This window comes from Pipistrellus hanaki, assembly GCF_964339955.1.
Source record: "Pipistrellus hanaki genome assembly, chromosome: 9".
Lineage (NCBI taxonomy): Eukaryota > Metazoa > Chordata > Mammalia > Chiroptera > Vespertilionidae > Pipistrellus > Pipistrellus hanaki.
The window spans coordinates 63,231,062-63,250,646 of NC_140511.1; the positions used below are offsets into that span (position 1 = coordinate 63,231,062).

Consider the following 19,585-nt stretch of genomic DNA (forward strand, 5'->3'; position numbering starts at 1 on the left):
TGTAGCTCTAAGGGTGGTTCCTGTATAGCTCTTATGTTGAGGCTACTGCTACTTTGTAGGAAAGATATATTGTTACCTAGCTGGTGTAAGGCTGCTGAGGACTGAAATTTGAAGAACTGCTTTGTCTAATAGCCCATGTTTCAGCAATGGCTGCTTGGGCTACATTAAAGACTCTCTTATATACCCACAATTTCTCAGGGCTTCTCCGTCAAATACCTGGCATCCAAAAAGGTCCAGTCCCTGGCAGAGGGGCTCAGACCTGTTGTTGGGGAAGACCAAGGAGGCAAACAAGTCCCCACTTGCCCATCCAGATCCATTTTCTGCTGTTAGAGCAGTAACTGGTTATGTTATCAGAGAATTGCACAGGTGGAATTTTTCCGTTGCTAGTGGGATTCTTATGATATCCTGAGAAAAAGAAATTCCTAAGACTCACATGGGAGAATGAGATATGGTAGAAAGGTTTATTCAAGGTTACAAAGTCCCATTTCTCTTAAAGCAGCCCTGAAAAATGTGCAGCTGGGGCTTCAGCAGAGCTAGAAGCAAAGCCAGTGTCCAAAGTTTCCATTCCATTGAAGGAGTTGAGTTGAGACCAGCATCAGTATAGTCACAGTGCATCTGTCCATTGTATGGAGTCCACAGGGCTGTGAGTCACATGGGTGCATGCAGGGGGAGCACGCCCCCCTGTTATAGGGGAGCCAGGAACACAAGAGGGCCAAGAGAGAAAAGTCCTTTGATCAAGAGCTTTTCTAGCTCAAATTCCACCCTTGTAGTGGCCATGTCTATTCTGGCCAATGCTCTGAACCCAGGTGTCCTTTACCTCATTTAGACCTTTCTGTGCATACATCTATTATCTAGTCTCTTCCCCCAGTGGTGTGCGGGCAACAGACCTGGAGAGTGTTAAGTGGCAGATTCCTCCTGGCAGAGCTGTACAAATGGCATGCCTGTATTATCTGGCCTTCTTTTTGCCACTTTTCTGTTAATAAATAAGTAAATACAAAATATAATAACTGGGTTAATTATAATGGTTACCAGTAAGACTGCAAAATAGGATAATCTGAGGGACATTTAATTCAGGATTTCCCTCCAAAATGTGGGTTCTGAATCCAAAATAAGAGTTCTGAATTCAAGTGAAATGCACAGTGGAATAAGCAACATAAAGTTAGCTTACTTTGTGTCTCTAAAAAAGAAATGTGGGCAGGATGTACAAAAATCCCAATATTGTAACAGAAAATTAAAAAATATATATATATATACTATTCTAACTATTAAACAGAATTAGAATAAAATGTACTAAAAGTGATAAAGTAATTCATATATAGTGTCCCTATACTAGTAAGCTAATTGTAGTTCCTCCCTCGCTGACCATAAGAATTTCGGCAAATGTCCAGCAGAAATGCTGCTTTCTGGGAAGCCAACAGTGAAACTTCAGGTGAAGCAATGAAACTACATGATGAAGGGTTTCTGTTTCTCCTCTGAGACATTTGTTTTTCTGTCCTAAAGGTAGCTTATGCAGTACCTTGACCTCCCAGCTCAAGCAACCCTTTCTTTTCTGCACAGATATACTATTAAACACTGAGGTAGCTGTTACAATTGAACTGCATTTAATTGGTTCCTTGTCAATTATAGGAAGTATATGTGGGTGGGGAAGCTGAGCTCCTGGCAGCTGGTAACCTGCCCTGCCCCTAGGAGAAGGACTTTGTTTTGAATCTTTCTAAATAGATTTTGTAACTGAACCTGGTGGGTTTGTTCTTTCCGGAAAAACAAGTTGCACAAAACAAGCCCTGGGGAAGAGAAGCAAAAGAGACTTAGCCACTGGCAGAACAAAGTGAGTATACTTAATTTAAGGGTTTCTATGAGTAGCTCAGGCATTCTGATAAGGTTTTCCTGCCAAATGATAACTGTGGGTGTGAGGATGGCAGGGTTTATTGTACTAGCTTTTGAGGGTGCCCTCAAAAAAAAAAAAAAAAAAAAAGGAAAAGAATTTAGTCAGGTTAGGACTCTGCTTTCAGCCTTATCATACCCTGATCAGGGACCCCAGCCATGCCAGACTTCTGACCTTCACAGACTTGAGCTAATAAATGAATTCTGTTTGAAGCTGCAAAATTTATAATTCCTAATACAAAGTACTCTCCTTTAAGAAAAATCATGAAGACTTTGCAGCCAGAGAGATTGTTCAAAATCTGTCATTGGATCCTAAATTGGAAATATGAAACTTTTTTTCTCTTTAGTTACCATCTCTATAAAACAAGAGTAGTAATATATTACCTCTCCCCCCCCCACGGAGTTATAAAAATTATAGATCATGTGTATAAAGATCTGTGAGAGCAGCTTAGAAATAAGCCATAGGAAAGTGTCATAATACCAAGTTATTTACCAGATACTCAGAGGTAGCTGTTAAAATTATAACTAGTAAATATTGTTACTGTTGTTACAATAAGAACCTTATAGAAGGGATATCTATGACAGTAAAATATTTAAATATATATATATATATATATATATATATATATATATATATATATATCAGTTTATGGCATTGAGGAGAAAATGCAAGTAGTGTCTGAAGAATAGGAAAATAGATTAAAAATTCACCCAAAGATAAAATGCCCCAAAGAATTCACTCTTTCAGATGGGAGATTCAGGTCTGCTTGGTAAGTTATTTTATAATTCTATTTTATTCTAGCGCTGAGAGCCCTAGTAACATAGCCAATCATCAGAGGTGAGTATTTCTGAAGATGTACTGTACCATTTTATTTTCAAATGTATTAGTTATGCTGTTACAGAGTTCCCGAACAATCAAACAATGCAGGAGGAGAGTTTGGAGAGACTCACTTTATTCATCGCACGATGGGCTTAGAGAAAATGAATTTAAATTCTAAGCAAGGCTATTAGCAGAACTTCTCTTTTTATTAAAGAGCCAGCCCTATGTGCACTTAGTGGTTATCTCTATGCTGGCCTTGAAAACAATACAGTTCTATCCAATTAAAAAATGCACCTGGCATGGCATTGAGATTATGGGCATATCTGGTCTCTGGCCTACAAGGTCATTCAGCTAAGTTTATCTTCATCATTATTCAAACAGGCTAACGCAGACTAGAAAGCAAATATTTTTAAAAACAGCAGAAAATTCCAAACAGCAGTTTTTACAAAATAGGGGTTTTCCTTCTCAATGTTACGTTTATGGAATTCTGTGAGCCATTTATCTTTACCTAAGGTTTATTTAAAAGTTGCTTCTTGATATGTTATTACAATTCACTTTAACTTTTCCTCTAAATTTCCTGCATGAAACATAAGAGTTCTGTATCCAAATGAAATGCACAGTGGAAGAAACAAAATAAATTTAACTTACTTTGTATTTCTTTAAAAAAAAAAAGAAATTTAAAAAATGAAATTTTAAGAACCCTAAGCAGCATGAGCCCCCCAGTGGGTATATTCAGCCCTGACATTGGGCTTCCTTGGAGGATAAGGATCTCCATTTAACAAATATTTATATGACTGGGAACTAGGGGAATTTGTGGCCACACTCCCAGCTTTAGTTTCCTTTTTTTCAAAAATTGAAAGAATTAGAGTCAAAGTTCTCCTGGAAACTCTCCAGCTCTGCAATGTTGAAGTACCACTTTGTGCAAAATGTCCTGCTGAACACAATGAGAGCTACAAAAGTGAAATGACACAGCTCTGCTCTCCGTAGTTCTCAGCCACGTTGGGCCTCGGTTTTCTCACCTGGAAAACTGGCAAGGTGTGAGGAACCAAAGAGATGTATTTGTAATGCACTGACTGCATTTGTGCTCTCTAACTGCTGCCTACTATCTCAAACAATAAACTCATAGGGGATTTAGATGCTCAAATGAGTTCATGAAAAGCAAAAGTTATTTCCAATGTAAACATTAGTGCACATGTGTGGGATGACTCTACTGCATTTAAACCTTAACAGCATGGATCTGATGACTTCAGCAGGCCCCACAGCCAATTCTGTGTTTGTGATGGCACCCCACAACGGGCATCCTGTGATCCCCGAAATCATGTCTCAGGTGCCCCTGTATTCACTCACCCAGCCCCAAGTCCACCAAATTTCTGGGAACCCACCTGGTTTGGAGCCGACTGTGTCTATGCAACCAGCCCAGAGATCCTTTAAAGAAGCCAAAGTTTTAGGGGTAAGTGAAGTTTCACACTGTGAGCACTGGCCACATGGCTGGAGTCAGGGGTGGGAGGAGGTTTGGAAACACAGAATCTCCAAATCCAGAAGGTGGGGCTGGAGCTGACCCAGCCTTGCCAAACTCAGCTCTATTAACTCTGAGCATCACCAGGGTCTCTGGGTGGGACCTTGTATTATCTATCTTGGGCATTTTAGGAAAGAGAAAGAAAAGCAACAAAGAAGCAGTAAATTGGAATGTTGGTCCTGTTGTCAGAATTCACGTTGACACATGTGGCCTCTGGAAGAAGTGGGTCCATCGAGAGGGAAGGTGGCTACTAAACCCAATGTGCTTGAATGGAATCTATCTCCAATGTGAATAAGATATGGGCTTGGGATGATTTCCCCAACAAAAGGCTGTCCTGGGTGGGACCAGGGAAAGCCCATCTCATTGTTAGGGTGACAGAAGACACTCATGGATTATTTTTGTTGTTGTAGTTGTCAATCCTTACCTGAGGATATTTTTCCATTGATCTTTTAGAGAGAGGGAGAAAAAGACAGAGAGAAACACGGGTGTAAGAGAAACACATTGATTGGTTGCCTCATGAATGCACCCACATCTGGGCCTGGGCTAGGGAGGAGCTTGCAACTGAGGTATGGGCTCTTGACCAGAAATGAACCCAAGACCCTTAAGTCTGCAGGCCCATGTTCTATCCACTGAACCAAACCAGCTAGGGCAAGACATACATGAATTCTGATTTAGGCTGTCTGGGTTCGAATCCTAACTCTCCCCCCATCCCAATACTGCTCATAGTAATGTCAATTGATACAACCTGTATGGAGGGCTTTCTATATCTGCCAAATTTTAAAATACACAGTAATTCCATTTCTGACACTTGTCCTGTAGACATGCCTATTCACATAAGTAATATGACATGTATGTGTTTATTTATTGCAGCATGTTTTATGATAGTGAAACTGGCCCAAATGACCCTCAGGTTCTTTTTTTTTAATATATTTATTTATTTTTATTTTTTTTAATTTTTTTTTAAATATATATTTTATTGATTTTACACAGAGAGGAATTGAGAGGGATAGAGAGTTAGAAACGTCGATGAGAGAGAAACATTGACCAGCTGCCTCTTGCACACCCCCTACTGGGGATGTGCCCGCAACCAAGGTACATGCCCTTGACCGGAATCGAACCCGGGACCTTTCAGTCTGCAGGCCGACGCTCTATCCACTGAGCCAAACCGGTCTCGGCTATTTTTTTTTATTTTTTTACAGAGAAGAAAGAAGAGGGATAGAGAGTTAGAAATATCAATGAGAGAGAAACATTAATCAGCTGCCTCTTGCACACCCCCTACTGGGATGTGCCCGCAACCAAGGTACATGCCCTTTGACCAGAATCAAACCCGGGACCTCTCAGTCCTCAGGCTCTATCCACTGAGCTAATCCGGTTTTGGCAACCCTCGGGTTCTTATACCTGCTGCTGTGAAGCCAAATACATAACACCATTGCTGATGGAAGGAAAGTGATTTATTTAGGTGCTGACTACCTGAGAAGATGGCAGGCTCATGCCTTAGCAACCATCATAATGTCTCAGGGTAGGCAAAAGGCTTTTATAGAGGGATCATAGAAAGAAGGGTATTAAGGAATGCTGATGACATTAGTTTTACATTTAAGCTCTCACATGGATTTGATGCTCTCTTTCATGTCTGTCAGCAGACATATCTGATATGTTTTCTCTCTGTGGATTGTATTTCTGGCATCAGGATGTTATAGGCCTGTCCAGCCATTGGCATCGACTACACATATATGATAGAGACTAGTGAAAAGAGGAACTGGAACCATTTCTACCTGTAACATGCTTAAATATGAAATTATTAATATTTTAAACTACAAGTTTTATTAGCATTTTCTTACTTTAAAAAAATATATATTTTATTGATTTTACACAGAGAGGAAGAGAGAGAGTTAGAAACATCGATGAGAGAGAATCATCGATCAGCTGCCTTTTGCACACCCTCCACCGGGGATGTGCCCGCAACCAAGGTACGTGCCCTTGCCCGGAATCGAACCCGGGACCTTTCAGTCTGCAGGCCAATGCTCTATCCACTGAGCCAAAACGGTCCTGGCTATATTCTTACTTTTAATCTTTAATTAGTTAGTCAATTAGGTGTGAAGTTTTTTGTTTGTTTGTTTTTTTTTTGTGTGTGTGTGTGTGTTTTTTTATAACCCTACAATAGTTAAAGAATGGGAACAACCAAATATTCATCAATATAATACCGGTTATATCAATATATTATATTTCTAAAGAATGAAATGTGATAGAGCTATGAAAAGGACACTCTTTGTCCTGTCCAATGTGGCTCAGTTGGTTGACCATCATGCCATGTACTCAGTGGTAGCCAAACAATTCTTTTCCCAGTCAGGACACATGCCTCATGGCAGACTCCATCTCCAGTAGGAAGCAACTGATCAATGTTTCTTTCTCATCAGTCGTTCTCTCTTCCTTCTCCCTTCCTCTCTCTCTCTCTCAAATCAATGATAACTTATTTTTTTTAATGCAAAATGTTTTCTAAATAAAAATAAAACTCCTTAGCCCTTTATGTAATTACTAGTGGCCTGGTGCATGAAATTCATGCATGGGGCGGGTGTCCTTCAGCCCAGCCTGCACCCTCTCCAATCTGGGACCCCTCAGGGAATGTCCAACTGCTGGTTTTGGCCTGATCCTGATGAGACCTAAACCAGCAGTTAGACATCCCTCTCACAGTCCAGGACTGCTGGCTCTTAACCACTCATCTGCCTGTCTGCCTGATTGCCCCTAAATGCTTCTGTCTCCCAGCCTGATCACCCTCTAACCGCTCCCCTGATGGCCTGATTGATGCCTAACTGTTCCCCTGCTGGCCTGATCACCCCCAATTGCCCTCCCCTGCCATGACCTGCCTCCTCCTCTGGGACCTGCCTCCTCTGTACAAGGCGGCAGAGATGCCAGGACCAACCTCCTTTGTGCTGCGCGAAACCATTGGACTCCCAGGCCTCACCATACAGAGCGGCTGCCGGGCCCTGCCTCAGCTGTGTGCACGGCCATCTTGTGGTGTCCATCTTTGTGGCAGCCATCTTGTGGCAATGTTGAGTGTGAGTGCCACATAACTCTAACCCTCCCCCCCTCCTATCATCTCTTTGTGCCATTCTCTCTCAAGATCAATTTTAAAAAGACCCTCAGGTGAAGATTAAAAAATAGAGATACATAAATTTGATGAGGGAGAGAAGACACAATTCATTCCAAAACAATATTCCAAAGAAATAAAAGATGAGCACAAAGACTTATCTACAAAATGATATTCATTGCAATGTTGCTTATAATATAGAAACATATTATACCGGCCCAATATCGCTATTTGAATTCTTCCACAAACCATCCATATAATGTGATGTGGGCAACCTTATAAAGCATATATTTAAAGAATACTTAATACCATGGGGATGTTTTCATAATGAAATATGAAGTTAAATATGCAGAGCTCTTTTGTATAATCAGTGTATATATTTGAAAAAATAATGGAAGGTTACACACCAAAATATAAGTGGTTGTTTTCTTTTTTTGGGGGGGGGGGGATTATGGGAAGTATTATTTCATGAGTACATTTTAAATATGACTTTATTGATCAAGAGAACAAAATATTTATTAAAATAAAAAGGAGGCCCAAGGGTGCAGGGGTTAAGATCCGGCCTTAGAGTCAAAGGTCTCAGTTTTTGGCTCCCCTGACAGGCCATCCAGATCCTGATTGGCCTGATACACATTGGCCTTGGCAGTATCATAGGCATGATCGTTTCCTGGTACTACTACTACACCGTTGTCTCATTCTACGGAGGCTATCCCTTCTGGGGAGGCATCTTGATAAGTAACATAAATTGCCCTGCAAGTGAGTTCCAGAAAGTGCCAACATACTCATGCTCACCTTGGCAAGTTGTGTACTTTGCTGCAGAAATTTTTTTAGCCAAGAGAGCATGGTGGCTGTGAAACCAGCTCAGGCCTTGTTTACCAGGAATATTAGCCCTCTTGGGCAGCCAACCACAGACTGGGTGAATAAACAATAGACATTTATTATCTCATCAAAATTTGTGCACTCGAGGAGGAGGGGTGGTTCCTCAGCCCAGCCTGCACCCCCTTACAGACTGGGAGCCCTCAGGGGATGTCCAATTGCTGGTTTAGGCCCGCTCCCCATGGGAAGCAAGCCTAAGCCAGCAGTCAGACATCTTGAGCGCTCTGGAGAAGGTGGGAGAGGCTCCTGAAACCACTGTTGCTCTCTCCAGCCATGAGCCCTCCTTCTGGCTGAGCAGTGCTCCTGGTGGGAACATCATGGAGCAGCTCCGGTATTGAGTGTTTACCCCCATCGGTCATTCTGCTGTTGGGCCAAAACAAGCTCTCTGAAATCCCCCGAGGGGTCCCAGATTATGAGAGGGTGCAGGCCAGGCCAAGGGTCCCCACTAGTGTACCATCAGGGGTGGGGAGAGATGTGGGAGGTGGGCTATCTTGCGGGGGAGGGGGACTGGATGGCTCCAGGGTGTGTCTGGCCCATCTTGCTTAGTTCTGATTTGCTGGACCCCAACAGCAAGCTAACCTACCTGTCCAGCATTTGCACCCTGGTGGTCATTGTACATCATAGCGAGTGTTGAGCGGGCTTAGCATATTATTAATATATTGACCAGAAATGACACAACACTTAGTATATTAGGCTTATATTATATAGGATAGTTCTGGATGCTGGAAATCCAAGATCAAGGTGTGGGCAGGGTTGTTTCTCCTGAGCCCTCTCTCCTTGGCTTGTAGATGGTTGTCTTCCTCCCTGTGTCTTCACATGATCTTCCTCTGTGTGTGTCTCTTTCCTCATAGCTCTTCTTATTAGAACACCACTTATATTTTATTAGGGCACATCCACATGACCTCATTTAACCTCAACCACCTCATTAAAGGCCCTATCTTCAAATATAAATGCTCTTCAACTTATGATGGGGTTACATCCCCAAAATACCATCATAAATTGAAAATATCCTGAGTAAAAAATGCATTAAGTACTACACTGTGGAGAATGGGTTGTTTAGGCTAGTGATTGCGTGGCTGACAGGGAGCTGAGGCTGGCTGCTTCTGTCCAGCATCACCAGAGAGTATGTTGCTATATATTACTCACTCAGGAAAAGGTCAAAATCCAAAATCCAAAGAATAGTTTTTACTGAATATGTATAGCTTTCATACCATTGAAAAGTAAAAAAAAAAAATCATAGTTCCAACTATAGTGAGTCTGGAAATATCTATACAGTCACATTTGGAGGACCTGGGGGTTTAGACTTCAAAAGATGGATTATAAAGAGATAAACTTCAGCTCATAATACCAAGTCCCAGCCCTATAAGGCACCAACACTCCAATTAGGTCACCTTTTCTAATTAGCCCACCTTAGAGGTTAGGAAACCTTTTCCCAGTTCATCACCCCAGTGCTCAAGTGCTGTTGGACAAAGGCCCACAACTGGAGCTCCAGGAGAAAACATTTTCACTACTAATTGAGTGTCTGCCCAGCCACAGAACAGTCATTAAGCAGTGGGAACTCAACCTTGAGTCCTCTGATGGGCTCAGAGTTCACCTTGTTACAAAATATTTGGCACATAAATGTTTTTGGTTTTGTTTTTATGGAAAAGCCCATAATATTTATCACATTTTCAGGGTGATCTAGAACCCCTTAAAAGGTTAAGAACCACAGATCCTTTCTCTTCTACAATATATTGATTGCCTTTATGATTCTTTTCTATTCTCCTTAGTGACTTCCCTCCTCCACAGGCACACACATGCAGTCTAGTCCTTCTCCCATCAACCATGTCCTTTTCTACCCACTATAACACAATTTTTCTTTCAAATCACATATCTGTGACAAATAAAAAAACTCCAGAGTAGCCTGGACATCAGCAAAGTCACCATATACCATGAGATTGAAATAAAATAGTCTATAGTCATCCACCACCCTCATATACCCAGACAGCATCTGCAAATGTCAGGACTTAGATTCTTGGAAGAATTTTTGTTTGAGCACCTGCTCTCTCTTGTTCCCATTTGTGTATCATCTTCTGAGGCTGAGGTCTTCTCTCTCAGTTCAGCACACACCCAGACTTGTAACTCAGCCAATCACAGACACCTGTGTCTATAAACAGACTTCTGTGGAGTTTGGGGAAATGGAGAAGACTAACACCACAATCACAAAACAGTTCCTATTGAGTGTTAGATTCTCTTAAGTAATCTCATAGGCCTTGCTGGCCATCTCCCCTTCCACCAGGCTGCTCAGGTCCCATCAGCCCTCATGACTTCACCCTCCCTTCTTCCTGCAGGGCACTTTGGCTCTGTGTTGCCTTCTTGGCCCCAGGACTCCAGATCTCATGTTCTATTTCCTAAAGGTCATATGGTCCTCCTCCAAACCAAAGGCCCTCTCCTTAAGCACCTTAAAAGGACCAGCAAGGACACCAGAAGTCCAGCCTTCTGTTTCCTTCCTTTCCTACAAAGTCTGTAGAAAACCTAAAATTGAGACTCATTTTTTTACTTATATGAAAAATGGCATTCCTCTTACAAGGCACAGGAGGCTAGAGTAAGTTTTCATTGTGAATGTCCATTTCCATTCCAAGGTGTAGGCAATCTACTCTGAGGTGGAATGAGTTCAGGATGAGGGTTAAGAACCTGAGATCTGGAGTCAATTACCCGGATTTAATTCCCAGATATGCTATTTGCTGGATGGTCTTGGGTATGTCTTTTAAAATTTCTAAGCCTCAGTCCACACCTCCTTAAATTGGGAATAATAATGGTGCTTGATAGGCCATCATGGAGTTAAGTAACGCAAAGTTAAAAGCACTTCATGTAGGGTTGAGCAAAGCTTCCATTAAACCATAGCTGATGCCCTTTCAGACTCTTATTGACAGCAGGGAATCCCATCAGCCACTATGCCTGCAGAACATAAGTGTTGAAATAGATGCACACAATCTAGTATCCGGTTGCTTGCATAGTTGATCATTGCAGAGATTTAACAGTTTTCGGAGTAACTAAAAGGTACCAATTGTAGACAGGAAAGGACTAATACTGGGCTTTTATCTCAAAGCAGTGAAAATATGGGAACCTCTTCCTTCCCTCCAGAGCCCCTATGTCTGAGTGAATTGCTTTGGGAGGCCAACAACAAGTGCATGTGAGAAAATAAAAGACAAGAAAAGAAGTGATTTCATTGAATATCTACTATGTACAGGATCTACCATGGGCAAGATATACCAAATGCAAGAAGTAGGGGACAAATTATCTCATGGTAATAACACTTAGGAAGACATATAGTTTTCCCCATTTTTAAGAGGAAATATACACTTAGAAAAATTAGTAACTCACACAAGATCACATGAGTTTCAATTTAGAGTTTAAAACCAGGTGTACTGGATCCTAAAATACATATTTATCCCTAGTCACTGCCCTGTCATGTGGTACAAAATTGCCCTTTCTTCCTCTCTCCTTTCCCCCCCCTTCTCTCCTTCTTTCCTTCCTTTCCTTTCCTTTCCTTTCCTTTCCTTTCCTTTCCTTTCCTTTCCTTTTCTTTCCTTTTTCTCTTTTCTCTTCTTTACCTTTCCCTTCCCTGTCTCCTTCCTTCCTTTTCTTTTCCTCCCCCCCTCCCTTGATTGAGTAGGAGGTCCCAGCAGAGGATGCTAGCATGTAGGAGATATGTGTGTGTGATCAGAAGCATGGAAGCCTGAAAGTGGGGCTCTGACTTCTGGCCTTTCTTTTTTTACAACATATTTTTATTGATTTAAGAGAGGAAAGAAAAGGGAGAGAGAGAGATAGAAACATCAATGATGAGAGAGAATCATTGATTGGCCTCCTCCTGCATGCCTCCCACTATGGATCGAGCCCATTACCCAAGCCTGTGCCCTTGACTGAAATAAAACCTGGGACCCTTTAGTCCACAGGCTGATATTTTATCCACTGAGCTAAACCAGCTAGGGATCTCTGGCCTCTTTCTAAACTCCCTCTCTTCTGTGCCAGTTCATCATTTCAGGATCCCTCTCAGTGGTATCAGAACAGCTACCAAGATCTTCTTCCCTGGTAAGTCACATTCTGAGACAGGCTCTCCCAATTACGAACCCCTAGAAGACACACACAACAAGGGAAAGAAGCTCACACACAATGCCTCCCTCATCTTTGCACCTACTTACAACCAGACACAGGTTGTAAGTAGGTGCAAAGATGAGTAAGCATCCACTGACATGCATGCTTACTCATGCCAGAATCACAAATGGGAAAAAGTCCAGAAGTTTCGGTGGAAGGAAAGGTAGATCAGGGTGTGGAGAGACGGAGACAATAAGTTTCCTAAGAGGATCTTTCAAAAAGAGGCAAAAAATTACCATGAGTGCCAGGCTACCCTCCAACAGAGCAGGCACTGACTGCCTGCAGCACACAGAGCCCAGTGCCAGACATTTCTACAGAGAAGCCAGGGGAGGCTCAAGAGCAGCATCCCAAAGGAATCCTTTCAAACAAGCTCTGTGAATTAACACAGGCAATGATTGGTGGCCCCAAATATTGGACCAAGAAAGTGCCTTTGTTTCCTCAGGATGGCCTGGTCCCACACCAGATGAGATCTATTTAAAAACTCCGTATGAACCAGAATCATGGTGCATCAGAGCCTGTCACATCCCAGAACAGGTGGGCTGAGTCTCCTGCACATTTCCTGTGGGATAAATGAGTCCAGTGATTCCTAAACATTATTTTTGGGGATACTTATCCCATGAGATACTTTATGAAGATGATACTTTATTTAGATAATTTGGGAGAGATCTTTATTTAGTAGTCTCCTCTCCAGGGGATCCATATTCCTTGTTAAAGGCTCTGAGTAGTCCTGCATAAAACGGGTGTTTTCAAAGTTAATTTACTACCAAACCAGACATCTCTTGCCTCACATCTAGGGTTCCAGGAATTCACATTATGAAGCACTTGTTGAGTCTCTGCTCATCTCAGCTACAACTGTTTTCCTCTCTCATATTGACCCTGTCTCTGTCTCTTCTCCAGCTGAGAAGTAGCATGGGCTTGAGTATTGCCAGTGCAATCTGCTCTTTGTTCAGAATCATGCTCCTCATCACAGATACGGTTATTAACAACCTGGATAGTGTCTTCAGTAATCCCTGCAGTAGTATGTTAAGTATCTCTCTTGACCAATGCTCCTCTGACTTCCAGCGTAGCTATCTTTAGGAAATCATTGGAAAGGGCCTGGCCCCACCAAGCTTCTTCACCAAGCACCAAAGGAAACAGAGATGCTCTCAGAACAGTTTCAGTCCCTGACCTGTAGATTTATTGCTGCTACTCCAAGCATGTGACTTTTCTTAGTCTTAGTTCCTATCTTCATAAAGTAGTACCTATCTTTTGACATTGTTGGGAGAATTAAATGCAGTTTTAGAGATAATGCACTGGTACCCACCAACCTGTACATTTACCCACATGTTTACCTTCCTGACCATTTTAATAGATAAAGGGGTCACCAAAGGTGTTCAGAAGAGGACAGAGAGTGAACATTTAAGGTTTTGAAGGCCATCTGGTCTCTGTTGCAAGTTCTCAATCCAGTGTGAAAGCAGCCATAGAAATGAACAGGTGAATGAGCCATCCCTTGCTATAGACCAATTCTGTCAAATAAAAATCTAATGTAAGCCACATGTGTGATTTTACCTTTTCTAGTCTCTGTATTAAAGAGTGAAAAAACCTGAAATTAATTTCCACAATACATATATTTAACCCCATAAATACAAAACATCATTTGAAAGTATACCCAGTAAAAGAAAGTTATTATTTCAAAATTTTGCATTTTAGGTGCCACATTTTAGAAATCCTGTGTGTAATTTGCATTTACAACACATCTCAAGTTCTCAGGGGACACTTGGCTAACATCTGAAAATTCAGCTATAGATGAGTCCATGTCAACTCAATGTCTTCCTCTACACAGCAGCCCTGCCCTCTCTGCTCACTCAAGTTATCACTCCATGTGCTTCTCCCCTCTCCCTGGCCCCACCTCTCTTCTACATCATTACCTGCCATTTGCTACAGCTTTTCCATCAACATCTGAACACAATTCTGTCTCTCATCTTTGATAACACACTAGCCTTCTCTTGGTTATTTCAGCTACCACTTCATTTCACTGGCTCTCTCTGCAGAAAATTCCTTAAATGAATTGTCTGCCTCACTGTCTCCAATTCTCTCCTCTCATAATCTCTCTTAACCCATGCTAGCCATACTTTTAGCCTCAGTTCTCCAAAAAACTCCTCTACTCAAGCACTCAATCATTCCTCCTCTTTGGTGGACTTCCTGTTGGCTTCCAGGCCCTGCAGCTGTTATTTCTGCACCCACACTGGTTGCTCTCTTCTCTGTCCCTTTTGCTGGTTCTTGTCTTTCCCCCAACTTCTCACACTCAGTCCTCCATCTTCTTCTGTTTCTCTCTATACTCGGTGTGTTAGCAATCTCATACAATCTGGTGACTTGAAACACTTTCTCTATGGCAATGACTCCAAATGCCTAGATTCTGGCAAAACATCTCTCACAAACTCCTGCCTAGTATCCAGTTGTCCACTCTCCATCTTATATTTGAATATTAGCATCTCCAAATCTCACCTCCAGATTTTATTTGCCAAATCTTGCCGTTTCCAGGGTGATTGCAACTGCATTCTTCCAGTCACTCACGACAAACTCTGGTGAAATCATTGATTGTCCCACTCTGTCTTCTGCACCTCTAAGCCAACTCCTCAAAGAATCCTGCTGATGTCAACTTTAAAATGCATCCAGAATCCAGCCATTTTGACCAGTTTCTCAGTCACCACACTGGCTGGAGCCACTACTACCTGACTTCTAATCTCAGTTCTGCCAATGTCTGATCTTGGAAAGAAATCTCTTCCATCTTGTGCACCCACACACCTCTGGCTTCCATCCAGAAGGAGGAGGGTTGGACTTCAACAGAGCTTACCAAAAGATGAGCCAAGGGATGGGTTGCTTCAAGGTCTCAACAAGCATGAATTAATACTCGCCAAGTAATAACTATTATTGCTTGAGGAGCCCTTCTCCCTCATGGAAGGCTGTTTTTATTTTTCAGTTACAGTTGACAAACAATACCATATTAGTTTCAGGTATATGGTGTGATGATTAGACACGTAAAACTTATGAGGGAACTACTTTCCCTATACTGTACTTTAATTTATCTTTCTGTGACTGTTTTTACAACTTCCTATTTGTATTTTGTAATACCCTTCACATTTTCCACCCATCCTCCCAACCCTCCTCCCATTAGAAAGATTTATTTATAAAAGAATGTTGTTGTTAAAAACATTTGAGAAGGACCAGCATCATTTGTAAAGGCTACTTCTCCCTAAGCTTCTGTGATTCCATGTCTAAGACATCATCATACTACTGTTCCTCTTGCCTGGACAGATGTCCAAACCCACATCACTGAATTTTCTACTGGGAATGAAACTTTCTCTCCTCAATGCCCTGAGACTATTATTGGCTCTTTTATAGTTCTTTCCATGTCTGATTTAAATTATAACTATCCACATTTGTATCTGCCTTTCTCACTAGATTGTGCCTCTCAGGATGCTTTCTTAGCCTTTCATAGCAAACGGATGTTAAACAAATGCTTGCTAAATCAAGAGGGAAGAGAAGGAAAGTGCTAAGGAGAGGTCTCTCCATGAGAGAGGATTCTCTGAGCAGCCAGCTATCACCAAAGCCATTTTAAAAGTTATGATTGACCAACATTTGTTTGATACTATATTTTCATATTTATTCTCTCCTGTAATTGGAATACAAATGGTTATTAGAATCATGTATCTCTTAGTCCTTTTATGACTGAAGTGATTCTACCCAAACTCTTTCCCCAGATACAGTGGTCCCATTTTTTCTGAGCATTGTTGGAGAACAGCCAGGGAAAGGCTTAGATGTCTCCTGATGGCTCACGTGAAATCAACTACTGCTGAATTAGTTCCATTTGGGGATCTTTTTACTGACTGTTTTCTTAAGTTAAAGGCAGTCTCAATTATTTCTCTCTACAAAATGCCACAATCACAAGCCAGGAAAGTTGTTTCAGTAGCTGACTTTCTCTAAAGATTCGGAGAGGTAGTGAAGGTAACTACTGATGCCTGGAGGTTAGATATTCCTGCTTTATAATGTCTTAATTTCTCACAAGATGCCTTTTTAAGTAGGCTCTACCATCTGTTCATGTTGTTCTGTCCCATATTTCTCCTCTATCCATCTCTCTTTGCTCTCTCTGAGAACTTTCCATACTCCAAAATTTCTCTTCGCTTCCTACACAGAATAGTCTCACTATTTCACTCCAGACCCCATCCATAGGTTTTGTACTCTGTACCCAAAATAAGTCATCAAGGTGTTTCCCTAAACAATGACTATTCCTTTCCTTAGAAGAGCACCGGTCGTAAGTCTTAAAATAATTATTTTACAAATACACTTGACCCTTACAAACCTGGTGATATCTTTTCTCTGTGAGGCTGAGATGAGGTGAGAGGTCTTCCTCAAAGCCCTAGCCACGGTCCATTGCAGAGCCATTCTTTGAGCCAGACCTCACATTCTCTGGGCAGCACTCATCACCTCTGTGTTCCTCTTGATTCTAGGCCTTTGGAGTAGCTACTTCTGCCATGATGTTCATCTTTAGCCTCCTGGAATTCTTCATTGCCTGCACGTCTGCCCACTTTGGCTGTAAACTGGTCCGCTATTCACACAATAACGTGAGTTTGTAGGACCCTTAGTGGGTGGAAAGATGCCCTAAAGAGTGTGGACCCTAAAAAGGTTGTTATGTTTTTGTTTCCTGTCCAGGAACATGGGAAGTCCAGGAATGTCTAAAGGCCTTTGTGCAATTGTGGTTCTGACTAACGCACCTCCATGTACCTGTCTTTTTCAGGGCACTGTGGTCTTTCAAACCGTCTATGTGACAAAACCAGTGGCCCATCCTGAACCAGTGAACTCACCACCATCTTATTCTAGTGATGTCCAGGACTACAAATAAGCCAAAGGTTCTAGAAGCATCTTCCACTGGAACTAAAAAAAGAACCCCCCCTTCTGAAGCTTAGCTTTTTCTTTCCCTGACAAACTAAGGAATGTGTCTCTCCAACTGTTGGCACCCTGTAATTCATTCACTTCAGCTTGGTTTGTCATGCTGTTCCTCCATTTAAAAGGAGACAGGACTTTAAAGTGGATTTGAGTAAAGAGGTCCTCCCTAGGACATCTCTGTGGGATGTCTAGTGCACACATTCATGTGTTTACTTGTGTGAGCTTACATGTTAGTTAAACAAATGTCTAGACAACCCAAGCTTCATTCTCCCAATCATTCACTCACCAAATAAAAGTGCACTGAGCATTTGATATGTTCAAAACTCTATTAATGGTAGGATGAGGGTGAATATGCAAAATCCTTGACTTCAAGGAACTTCTGCCTCACAAGAGAAGAAGAACATGCAAGCAGTTTTCTATAACACACAGTAGGATTTAGGGGTGTGTAAAGAGAGATCAGAGATGAAAATGATTTATTCTGGCAGTAATGGTGAGGTAGAGAACAAGTGTGTTTGAAGAAGCAGCATTTGTTGGGGTATCAAAGAGAGTTGTTTTGGGGTGTTTTAAAAAAAATATTGTTGAAAGAATTATCTATGTTCCTCTTTTTCTCACATTAACCTCCTCCAGCCCACCTCTGTCCCCCACCCCAGGTTCTCACCACCCCATTGTCTGTGTCCAAGGGTTATGCATATATGCATACAATGTCAGGATTGATCTCGTCCTACCTACCCTCCCCTACCTTCCCTCTAAGGTTCAACATATTTCTATGACTCTGGGTCTACTTTTTTCATCAGTTTATTTGGATAATTAGATTTCACATATGAGTGAGATCAGGTGATACTTATGTTTCTGTGACTGGCTTACTTTGCTTAGTCTAGTACTCTCCAGGTCCATCCACACTGTTGTGAGTGATAAGAGTTCTTTCTTTTTTATTGTCGCATAGTATTCCATTGTGTAAAATTACCTGTTGGGAGGTACTTACTCCTTAATCCTGCTTGCTGTGCCAATTGTTGGAGTAAGTTCTTCCTTGATTCTGCTCAGCTATGCTAAGAGTGGGGTCTCAGTTCCTCTGCCAGGAACTGGACCTTGATAGGTGTTAGGTATTAGGGAAGACAATATGAGCAATCACAGGCATATTAGAAATCTTTATTGTAGCCAAAACTGGTTTGGCTCAGTGGATAGAGCGTAGGCCTTCGGACTGAAAGGTCCCAGGTCCAAGGGCATGTACCTTGGTTGTGGGCACATCCCCAGTAGGGGGTGTGCAAGAGGCTGCTGATCGATGACTCTCTTTCATCAATGTTTCTAACTCTCTATCCCTCTCTCTTACTCTCTGTAAAAAATCAATAAAGTATATTTTTTTAAAAAGAAGTCTTTACTGTAGACTAAATAGTCATTGCTAGCAAGACAGTCCACAAAGTAGTCCTTGCTAAAACAATATTAAACACAAAGCAGCCCTTGCTAATAGAGTAGTAAACACAGGAGCCATTACTAACAAAGTAGCCTGACCAAGTAGCTGCACAAGGCAGCCCTTGTAGACAAGTAGTCCCCATGCATAAAAGTAGCTTAGAAACATGGGAGCTATCACACAAGTCTGACAAGGCAACCTCTCACTGGCCGGTCAGTAACATACTTTAATACTAACTTAGACAAAAGCGGCTTCTTGCCAAATAGTGACCTCAGTACTTGGACTATTGATAGGCATGCCTGTAAAGTGTACACAGTAAGATTGCTGTGTCCTTACACAGATTGGCTTTGAGCATCCAGATTAGGGTTCCCTTGCTCAGATTGGTCTTGAATATCCAGAGTACTCTAAATAGAGTTCCCACAGCACCACAATTCTGAAAGTGTGGTTTCTAAGTTGTGTTTAGTGTAATAAACTACAATTTTGAGACCTTTGAAGAGAGTTCATCCTCTAAAATTATTAGGCTTTTTATATGCTGTTGTTATTGATGCAATAGTACTCAAGAACAAATATTGTCTTAAGATATCTTCCAAAGTGATGAGGCAATTATATCTTTTATTTACCAAAGGATAGGAACTCATTCAAAGAGAAATAGCTGAATCTATAACTTCTAGATTTGTACACATTCAATTTAAATATTGTTATTCACGATGGCAAATTGGCTCCCTAAAGGTTATGTGCCATCAGATTATAGGAATAATCTCTAAATTCCAGGCTCTCCCTCCAGCAGGAGGAGAGAGGGACCCCCCAGAAGGGGCAGGAGGCTCTCCATCCTTTCGGGGACCTTAGCCAGAGACAGAAGCCACAAGGATTTATTGAAATCGGGGAGACTGGTCTCAGGAGATAAGGTGCCCAGGTTGATATCTCAAAAGGGTAAGAGTCCTTGGA

General features: G+C 41.7%; 1 protein-coding gene across 1 annotated transcript; it reads left to right on the forward strand.

The window, feature by feature from the left end:
• Positions 1-1,776: 1,776 nt before the first annotated feature.
• Positions 1,777-17,996, forward strand: LOC311627316 (membrane-spanning 4-domains subfamily A member 8-like). The gene is made up of 8 exons (XM_084893690.1): positions 1,777-1,825; positions 2,684-2,719; positions 3,932-4,151; positions 7,905-8,033; positions 12,190-12,249; positions 13,210-13,339; positions 16,813-16,913; positions 17,087-17,996. The coding sequence occupies exons 3-8, from the start codon at positions 3,933-3,935 to the stop codon at positions 17,189-17,191; spliced, it is 744 nt and encodes a 247-aa protein (XP_084749816.1). The 5' UTR covers positions 1,777-1,825; positions 2,684-2,719; position 3,932; the 3' UTR covers positions 17,192-17,996.
• The last annotated feature ends 1,589 nt before the right edge of the window (positions 17,997-19,585 follow it).

Excerpts from the sequence above, each read along its gene's own strand:
- LOC311627316 (XM_084893690.1), top strand. The coding sequence starts at position 3,933 with ATGGATCTGATGACTTCAGCAGGCCCCACAGCCAATTCTGTGTTTGTG. Across the intron at positions 4,152-7,904 it reads AAGAAGCCAAAGTTTTAGGG|GCCATCCAGATCCTGATTGG; the intron begins GTAAGTGAAGTT and ends CTCCCCTGACAG. Across the intron at positions 16,914-17,086 it reads TCCGCTATTCACACAATAAC|GGCACTGTGGTCTTTCAAAC; the intron begins GTGAGTTTGTAG and ends TGTCTTTTTCAG.